Raw genomic sequence first — 10,747 nt, 5'->3', positions numbered from 1 at the left:
GGTGCTTTGAGGTGGGGGGTGCAGAGCTCCCCCTGCCCCAAAGCACCAACACCCCCCCATGTTGAGGGCATGTGGCCTGGTGTGGTCCAGGGGGGGTGGGGCCGCTCGCTCGTCCCCTCCCCTTTCCTGGCCTGCCGGGCTGCATGCTCGGATAAGGGTCTGGTATGGATTTTGGGGGGGGACCCCACGCCGTTTTTTCGGCATGGGGCTACCCTCAAATTCCATAACAAACCCCAAGGGCCTGGTTTGGAACCCTGGGGGGGACCCCCACGCCGTTTTTTTTCCCATTTTGGCGTGGAGTTCCCCCTCAAGATTCCCACAGCGCAAGTCACCCCGCAAGTCGGATCCGACTTGCGGTGTTGCGGTGCGACCTCCATTCAAATCAATAGGCTCCCATAGGGAACCATTGATTTTGAATGGAAGAAAAAAAAACGTATAACGTGGCTTAACGCACGTTAAGCAACGTTATAGCAAAGTTATTCAGCTTTTAGCAGCGTCAGGCGTTTTTAACGCTGTAACGCTGGTCCTCAGAACGCGCAGGTGGTGGGTTCTTGTTGCAGCCCAAAAACGCCTAAGCCACTTACAGCTCAAAAACGTCTGAGTGTGCATGAGGCCATAGAATAACATGGAGGGGCGTTTTTAGGCTGCAAAAAGAAAACGCCTGACGCTGCTTACAGCAGCGTTAAAAACGTCCCGTGTGCATGGGGCCTGAATGTTGCTACCATTGGCTCTGGCACTGTTTTAGTTTGATCCTACTCTCTTGTCAGTGTCAATTTTGCTAGACAGCCTAGTCTGCATGTATATGTGGACATAAATAAATTTAACCACCTCAGCTCTTAAGCTCTTACGCCTGTATACTGTATACGCATGTTTATGTACCAGAGACATTTTTACATTCCTGCTTTGGGCCTATTTATTCAGAATAACTTCCTTATTATTTAGGATAGCAAACTAATACATACATTGTTTTTTGTGTTGTTTGTTTTTTGTTTTTTACATACAAAGCTTTCTTTTGGTGATATTGTCTAGAAATATTTACTTTTTTTTTTTTTTTAAATTCAAGCCACAGACAAAAAAATAACTCACTCGCTTTTTTTCTAATTTGATCTGTATAATTTAAAAATAAATGTTATAAATAAAAATTACACTGTGTGAGATAGTGGATTGTTTGCAGCAGTTATATTGTCAATTGGTCGCTCGTAGGATTTATTGATTAAAAATAAATGTTATTGTAGATAAAAAGTATACAGTAACATTTTATTATATAATTTGTCCTTTTTTTTAAAATTACTCAGAAATGATGATTATGGTACAAAGCATTGCTAATGCTAAGCTATTTAAAAATGAAAAAAAATTATTTTTTTTCAGTTTGTCCTTGGCCACAAAAGCATTTAAATATTAAAAGTTAGAGAAATAGAAATAAACAAAAAATCAGCAGGAAAATGATAGCTAAAAGGAGAAGGCGAGGGGGTAATTAGGGCTGATTAAGGTAAACTAAGGGTTAATAAGGGGTTAAATAAGAGCAAACTTTAGCTTTTTTTTTTTTTTTTTTTTTTTTTTTTTACTTGTCAAGTTCCTTAACTGACATCATATGCAGAGCAAAGCTCATCCCTTTGATCTGTAGATTAACCACATTTCCCATGGAGGAATTTTTTTTTTAATTTTTCACACAGATGTTAAAATCTGTATATTTGGCTATAAGTTTACTTAAAACCCCCAGAACATTTTTCATTTCTAATCACAGGAGCACTGTAAAATAGAAAGATGGTATTTGAAACGTTTTAAAATTGCAGAATATTTGCGCAACTGTATCAAATCTATATTTTCATTAAAAAAATACTTGAAAGTAGATCTAAACCCTCCTATCTTTTGCAGCCAAGGAAGCTGCCTTTGATCTGCAGTTGCAGATACTGTACATGTAATTAGCTGTGACACCAGCCAGTTCATGGCTTTACAATTTGTTCGAGAGCTGACATAACCTAAATGGTATTTATAACAGTTATTCAAGGCAGGGGTTTAAAACAACTGTTTTGGGAAACAAGTAAATCGTGGGTTTATATTTGCTTTAGAATTATTTTTTTGCCCTCAAACACAATTTACCCCCCCCAATATTATGCACTATGTAAAAGATGAGGTTGCGTTGGCTAAATAGATACCAAATACGTCAAACCTAACCAAAAACATCTCCCCTGGGACTTGGGGATATGTCAATAGTTATAAAGGATATATATATATATATATATATATATATATATATATATATATATATATATATATATATATATATACACACACACACACACACACACACACACACACACACACACACACACATACAGTATCTCACAAAAGTGAGTACACCCCTCACATTTTTGTAAATATTTTCTTGTTCATGTGACAACACTGAAGAAATGACACTTTGCTACAATGTAAAGTAGTGAGTGTACAGCTTGTATAACAGTGTAAATTTGCTGTCCCCTCAAAATAACTCAACACATAGCCATTTACGTCTAAACCGCTGGCAACAAAAGTGAGTACACCCCTAAGTGAAAATGTCCAAATTGGGCCCAATAAACCATTTTCCCTCCCCGGGTGACATATGATAGAAGGTCTCAGGTGTGAAAGGGGAGCAGGTGTGTTAAATTTGGTGTTATCGCTCTCACTCTCTCATACTGGTCACTGGAAGTTCAACATGAGGGGTGTACTCACTTTTGTGAGATACTGTATATATATATATATATATATATATAAATATATATATCTTCTAGATTGTAAGCTCTAACGAGCAGGGCCCTCTAAATCCTCCTGTATTGAATTGGATTGTAACTGTATTGTCTTCCCTCATATTGTAAAGCGCTGTGAAAACTGTTGGTGCTATATAAATCCTGTATAATAATAATAATATATATATATATATATATATATATATATTAATATTTATATATTTATTTTGAGATATTTTTGCTTCATTGGCTGCAACAAAGTACAATGGGACATGTTTTTGGTTGTGTTCTAATTCTAGGTATGGATCAGCCCTGAACTTATGCTCCATTCACTATACTTCTATACTTTTAAAATACGTCAAACCTTGATAACCGCAACAAATTAGAGTTATTGTAAAAAGGTTGCACTTTAAATGCCTTTACTGCTCATTAGTTTAGAATTAACTGTGAATATTGTACCTAAAATTATTTTTCTCATTATTTTAAAATTTTTATACTTTTATTTATTTGCAATTTAGGTTTATTGCTATCACATGGAGCCTAAAAAGCCCTCTATTTGATCAAATTGGGCAGGTGGCAGGTACTCTTTATGGAGACATGAGGTGTCTATTATGTCTGCCCTGCCCTCTGCTCCAGTGAATTAATGTGAATCAATGTGCTTGATCCTCTGTTGTCTTGTCTTTTCAGATGGGAGCTTGACAGCTCTGAACCTAGAAATGCTCAGATCTGTGTGCTACCAAGTTCACCGTCAGTAGAGGAGACCAAGGAACAGATGTTGCCCAATATACTCCCACTTGCTAACATGGCACTGTTTGTAGCAGTCCCAGGCTCCTTGGTGGTGCAGGAGAGCCCAGGAACTTCAGATTGGGGGGGGGGGGGGTTGGGGCTGTTGGTAGAGGCCTCATCAACAGCATACTGTGATTGTGACTTCTATTAGTGTCCGGATGAGCACTGGTTAAAGCTCTGACTGTCCATTGAGGATCTGTGAACAACAAACAAACACAGGGGCGCACCGGCCTAGTGCATTATCCTTTGGAAAGTTTATTTAAAAATAGAAGGATTAAAAATACTCACAAACGAGTTCTTGATAAAAGCATAACACATAAGGAACGCAGTCCTCAGCAAAGGGATCCGAGGGTGAGTTGTCCCCTGAATTTGCGAAGGCTAACGCGTTTCGAGGCTTAGCCTCTTCCTCAGAGCCTAAAAATGCATGTCTGGGCCCTTACTTAAATAGTATACAATGACTATTAGAACAAGACACAGATTGGGGTTGGGCCCTCCTCCTTTGCCTTCGCGAATTCAGGGGACGACTCACCCACGGATCCCTTTGCTGAGGACTGCGTTCCTTATGTGTTATGCTTTTATCAGGAACTCGTTTGTGAGTATTTTTAATCCTTCTATTTTTAAATAAACCTTCCAAAGGATAATGCACTAGGCTGGTGCGCCCCTGTGTTTGTTTGTTGTTCACAGTGTTTCCAGACTTCCCTGGTTGTTTAAGGGGCAGCAAGGCCGCAGCATTCTTCCCGGGTTGTCGTGTCCACAGCTCCAGAAACAGCTGCAAGATCCTAATAAGGTGGACTAGAGACTACACCTCTCTGAGCGCAGGGAACTGGTGCTTTGCACCAAAACTTTTATATACTGTTACTGTCCAATGAGGCTGCATGACCCCTGACCCTCTGTCTGGACAGTGCTGTTTGGCCCTGTTTGTTTACATGCACCCTCCCAAAAAAAGAATAAAAAAGCTTTCTAGCAATACACACCAAACTAAGCATGTGCAGAGTGCCCCCAAGGCTCTTTTCTATCAGCAGATGGATTAAAAAAAAAAAACTACAAGTAAAAGAAGGTAAGGATCAGAGGAGACAAAACAGCCTTTTTACAGAATGCAGAGGATTAACCCCTTAGGTTTCACAGTGAGTATATCAAGCATGCTTTACTGCAGTGATGGTGAACCTTAGCACCCCTGATGTTTTGGAACTACATTTCCCATGATGCTCAACTACACTGCAGAGTACAGGAGCATCATGGGAAATGTAGTTCCAAAACATCTGGGGTGCCACGGTTCGCCATCACTGCTTTACTGCATACACAGACTGATTTTACTGTTGTGGGTTTAGTGACACTTTAACCTTTTAGGACTCTAGATGTAGTAGACATGTCCAAATGCTGAAAAGGTTAACAAAACAGAGCAGATACAGAGATGGCATCTCTGTAACATTCCTCTGAACAATATTCAGGAACACTATGTCATATCCTCTGTTTAACAGTAGCTGTTGTAATAGGTTTTCTATTTACAAAGCAACTCTTCTTTTTGATAGCTGGGAATTGCTGGTGAATGTGGGGAGGGAGCAGCTGCAGGGGAGAAGGACTGTGTATGTCAGTTAAGTTATTTGGGGTTTTGTAGCAGGTCCAATGTCCTCAACTCGTTTAAAGCATGCAGAATTTAAAAAACAATTGAAAGTATAACCGATATCCAAAACTTGCTTCTTAGCTTTGAATAAGTACAAGGATTAGACTGCCACTGGGGGGCGATTTACTCTCTGCTTGCCCTGGTGACCATTGTCACCAAGGCAGAAAGCAATGGCAAATCAAAATTTTACAAAGGGAAATTTTACAAAAGTAATGTGTTCTAGTGACAACTGCTTAAGCAGGTTCATGCCGAATGAGATGGCTGCTTCTGGTGGCATTCATAAAGGCACATAGGGGGGCAATACTGATTCTAGATTGTCCATTATGGACATTTCGTTTTCAGTGCAGCTCAGTAACGTTGAGCCTAAGGCCCCTTTTACGTGGGCGGTGCGCCCGATGGACTCCGTTTTGCTCAGCAGCGATCCCCCCTGAGCAGGCGGATGACAGCTCCGTCTCCGATATGTGTGCAGAGACGGAGCTGTCAGATCCCTGCTCTCCTCGATGGGAGATCAGATGATAAAGGATCGCCTGTCCGTTTTCATCCGATCCTATCCGGTCCGATCCTCCAGACAGATGGAAAAAAGGGTTTCCATCCGTCCAGATTTCACGGACAGGATCGGATCGGAAAGCAGCGGGTGTCAATGGAGATGTCTCCGCTGACATCCGCTGCTCCATAGGGGTGCATGGAGCATCCGATCAGGTCCGCCTGAAAAACTGACAGGCGGACCTGATCTGAAAGCCCGTGTGAAAGGGGCCTAAAAAAATCACAGGCTTAGCAGTACTGAGCTGCCTTTCCAGCCACTGTGCCTGTTCACAGACAAGTTCAGCTGTCAAGCTTCTTCCGAATGACTGTGCTGACCCAAGGTGGCCATCTTTGCCTGAGATAGAGGGAGGAGTAGTTTTTTTAAATGGCTCTGCATCTAAGGGAGATACTTTCCCCTCACTTCCTGTTGAATCCTTGGGACAGGAAGGACATCCCCCACGTGGGACACACACAACAAGCTGTCAAAGTTTTTAACCCTTTCCTACACCAGCCAAAATATACAAACCTGCAGTGGACACATATTGGGGGACTATCATCTTTCTGGAGAGCACGTATGTCTTCAATCATGCCCAAAATATGTTCCACAGATGAAGGCACATCATGATCAGGCCAATTCTTATAATGAAACTGATAAACTATTCTTATCTCCTGTAGAAAAAAATGGTAGATATTGCAACGTAAATAATATGAAGAACTGATGACAATAATATGAAATACACACAGAAGGATAAAAAAGTCAGAGGTAAAAAAAAACCCAAAACACTGAAAACTTTTGAGGGTGATTACGTTCAATTGCTATACCTGCATTTATTCTTACTGACAAAATGTAAAGCATCATATAAAACCAAAATCATTCAACACCAATTTTATAATAATCTTTTATTAAGGCATTGCCCTATTTGGATTTCACCTCACCTAAAAATGATTCCTAGCTGCAAGTTGTCCATTATTCTCACTACTAAATATGTACATTTAGGTTTTAGTACACTAGTATTATCTAGTAGTAGTATATCTATTGATATCACAACTGTACTACTACCATTCCTGATGTTTCCTGTTTCTTTATTGAAGGGTTGTAGGCAAGTATATTTTAAAGTAATTCTTAAAAAAAATCTTTTAGCCATAAATATATATACATACAATATCTCAAAAAAGTGAGTACACCCCTCACATTTTTGTAAATATTTTATTATATCTTTTCATCTGACAACACTGAAAAAATGACAATGTAAAGTAGTGAGTGTACAGCTTGTATAACAGTGTAAATTTGCTGTCCCCCCAAAATAACCCATCACACAGCCATTAATGTCTAAACCGCTGGCAATAAAAGTGAGTACTCCCCTAAGTGAAAATGTCCAAATTGGGCCCAATTAGCCATTTTCCCTGCCTCCGGTGTCTTGTTAGTGTTACAAGGCCTCAGGTGTGAATGGGGAGCAGGTGTGTTAAATTTGGTGTTATCGCTCTCACTCTCTCATACTGGTTACTGGAAGTTCAACATGGCACCTCATGGCAAGGAACTCTCTGTGGATCTGAAAAAAAGAATTGTTGCTCTACATGAAGATGGCCTAGGGCCTAGGCTATAAGAAGATTGCCAAGACCCTGAAACTGAGCTGCAGAACGAAGGCTAAGACCATACAGTGGTTTAACAGGCAGGTTCCATTCAGAACAGGCCTCGCCATGGTCGACCAAAGTAGTTGAGTGCATGTGCTCAGCATCATATTCGGAAGGTTGTCTTTAAGAAAACGACGTATGAGAGCTGCACACTGCATCAAATTGGTCTGCATGGCTGTCGTTTTAGAAGGAAGCCACTTCTAAAGATGATGCACAAGAAAGCCCGCAAATAGTTTGCAGAAGACAAGCAGACTAAGGACATGGATTACTGGAACCATGTCCTGTGGTCTAATGAGACCAATGTTAATGTATTTGGTTCAGATGGTGTCAAGCGTGTGTGGCGGCAAACAGGTGAGGAGTACAAAGACAAGTGTGTCTTGCCTACAGTCAAGCATGGGGGTGGGAGTGTCATGGTCTGGGGCTGCATGAGTGCTGCCGACATTGAGGAGCTAAAGTTCATTGAGGGAATCATGAATGCCAACATGTACTGTGACATACTGAAGCAGAGCATGATTCCCCCTTTGGAAACTGGGCCGCAGGGCAGTATTCCAAAATGATAATAACCACAAACAAACCTCCAAGACAACTGCTGCCTTGCTAAAGAAGCTGAGGATAAAGGTGATGGACTGGCAAAGCATGTCTCCAGACCTAAACCCTTTTTAGCATCTGTGGGGCATCCTCAAGTGGAAGGTGGAGGAGCACAAGGTCTCTACCATCCACCGGCTCCATGATGTCGTCATGGAGGAGTGGAAGAGGACTTCAGTGGCAACCTGTGAAGCTCTGGTGAACTCCATGCCCAAGGGGGTTAAGGCAGTGCTGGAAAATAATGGTGGCCACACAAAATATTGACACTTTGGGACCAATTTGGACATTTTAACTTAGGGGTTTACTCACTTTTGTTGCCAGCGGCTTAGGCATTATTGGCTGTGTCTTGAGTTACCGTATTTATCAGCGTATAACACTGACTTTTTCCTCCTAAAAATGGAGGAAAAAGTAGCTGTGCGTGTTATACGCCGATATAAAAAAAAAATGTCCGGAAAGCAGCGCCGAGAGGTAGAAGGGGGCGGGCGGCGCAGAGGAGAAGGAAGGACGCGCTGTCATCGGAAGTCCCGCCTCCTATGCCGACATCAATCATAGGCGCCGGGACTTCCGATGAGAGCACGTCCTTCCTTCTCCTCTGTGCCGCCCGCCCCCTTCTACCTCTCGGCGCTGCTTTCTGGACATTTTTAAAAGTGATGTGTATAGTGGCGCTGGGGAGGCTGCAATTATGGGTGCTAGCGAGGCTGCATGTATGGGCACTGGCGCTGGGGAGGCTGCAATTATGGGCACTGGCGCTGGCGAAGCTACAATTAATGCATTTAAAAAAATATATATATATAAGCTTCTTTTATTTGCTTACTTTTTGTCTGTTTAATACATTATTGAAAGCGTTGTCTTATATCCAGGGCTTTTTTTTTCAAACCTGTTCCGTGTTCTCAAGCCTGTCACTAAACACAGAAACCGGTAGAGGAAGTTCTCTGCACAGCTCACTTTCTCTTCTATGTACTAATCCTGGACACCTAGGGCTTGTGCCCTACATTTGTTGGTGAGTACTTCAGGTCCAGGTGCCACAACTACAGCTGCCTGTGGCCACTGGCCAGGAGGCAGCTTCTGTCCCCGCCTGTCGCCGCTACTGAGACATTGTAGCATGGAGCCAAGTAAAGAGTTTTTAAACTCCTCCTCGGCTCTGTGCTACAGTTCTGGTAGGCTCTCTGGTGGTGGAGCTCTCTGATGACAGTGTAATACCATATAGTGCTGACTTACCTGAAGAGGTGAGGCAGCTGTTGTTGGAATGGGGAGGGGGAGAGACGGTTGTGCAGAGAAGCAGCCGTGGGAAGGTTGTGAGGTTATTACGGGCCTGAGGATTTGTGCAAAGAAAAGTGGGGGGAATTTTTTTTGCTGCGCCCTGTGTGATACACACTTCTTTCCACTGCACAATACACACTCCTGAGCCTTGTGTGTTATGCACTCTTTAGTCCTGTACTTTGTGTTTTACACATTCCTGAACCATGCACATTGTGCCATATGCAATTCTAAGCCTAACTTATTACAATTATTTGGCACTTCTGTACTACTCTCCTCTAAGGAATGTGTAGCTGGGTACAGGGTTTGGGTGTGGCTTAGGGTGGAGAGTTGGCCAGGGAGGGTGAGTTCCTGCACTTATTCTCTGAAAAAAAAACCCTGGTTATGTCTGTTCAATATGTGCAAATAAAATATCTGATAATCCTGCCAGACATTTGTGGGTTAAAATCTTCCTTTGTTCTCTGCCTGTTCTGTGCTCTTATAAAAGTTAGCTTTGTTTCCAGCTATATCTGTGGACTACATTACACCCCCTCCATCCTCTATTTTTGGAAATTAGGAGAGGGCGAAGTTTTCTGTAGTCCTAGCATACTTCCTATTCTAGGGTAACAACGCTGCTACTTCCTAAATATACTGTCAAGAATAGGCATTTTCACTCTAGGACAGGAAGTGTGCTACCACCAGGATCGTGGGTTTAAAATTAGGAAAAAAGCTTAAAAAAAATAAAACCATTGCATCCACCACATCTAAGAAGCTGCAATATATTTCATTTTTTGTTTTTTGATACACTTTAAAGTAGAACAATGGACAAAATCTTTTTTGTGGAGATTTACGTTCACTTCCTGTCCCAAGGCCAAACAGGAAGAGAGAGGAAATCCCTACAAATTGAGGGAATCCCTTAGGGCCCCCCAGGTCACCAGAACTAGTGTCCCCATTGGACAATTTGCCCTCCATTACTTTTCTGGAGACAACCCAAAATTTGGGATTTTCTTTTACTTTCACTTTAAATGATAATGGTAAACAGGACAAATAGAGATGGTGATTCTCCCTAATTGGGACAAAGACAGCAATAAAAACTGACAGGTGTTCTAATATGTCTCCTCTCTATCCAAAAACTAAAAATAATGTTTTGCCTTTAGTTATATTTTAGGCGTCCACTGGTACAAGTAAATACACAGTTTAGCACATCAAATGCTAAAGGGCTAACCCAACTTTATCAACCAGGGTACCTTCAGATTTCTTCAGGGGTGCCTTGGAAAAATACCTAGAAATTGCCCCAAATCGCCCAAATATGGTCAACAAGCCAGCGGGTCGATCAAGCTTGCCTTTTAGGTACAGAAACTCACAAGTTTTCATTGTGCACTATTACAAATATTATTATTATAACTTTACAGACACTGGCATCCTAACAACCAAAGGCATCATCGGTTGATAAGGGGGACATTGGGCACCTCTGCCTCCACTACACCACTCCATCAGTACTGGGTTCACATTGGCCGAGTGAGGGAGAAGAAAACACCAGTGTGCTAAGGTGTATTTGCTTTGGAAGAATAAGTCACCTCTAATGATGGGTGTCCTACATGTGTGAATATTAATGTGATTTGTAAAACTATTAGTTTTGTTT

The 10,747-nt window shown here is 41.7% G+C and overlaps 1 protein-coding gene across 1 annotated transcript in view; it reads right to left on the bottom strand.

The window, feature by feature from the left end:
* Nucleotides 1–10,747, bottom strand: part of PTPN22 (protein tyrosine phosphatase non-receptor type 22) — a 230,343-nt gene that overhangs the window by 74,283 nt on the left and 145,313 nt on the right. Inside the window, exon 8 of the mRNA XM_082246091.1 lies at nucleotides 6,179–6,321. Coding sequence (XP_082102217.1) covers nucleotides 6,179–6,321 — 143 coding nt within the window. The remainder of the gene's footprint in view (nucleotides 1–6,178; nucleotides 6,322–10,747) is intronic.

This window comes from Pelophylax lessonae (genome assembly GCF_965119305.1).
Source record: "Pelophylax lessonae genome assembly, chromosome: 2".
Classification (NCBI taxonomy): Eukaryota; Metazoa; Chordata; class Amphibia; order Anura; family Ranidae; genus Pelophylax; species Pelophylax lessonae.
This window is presented reverse-complemented; position numbering and strand designations above follow the sequence as displayed.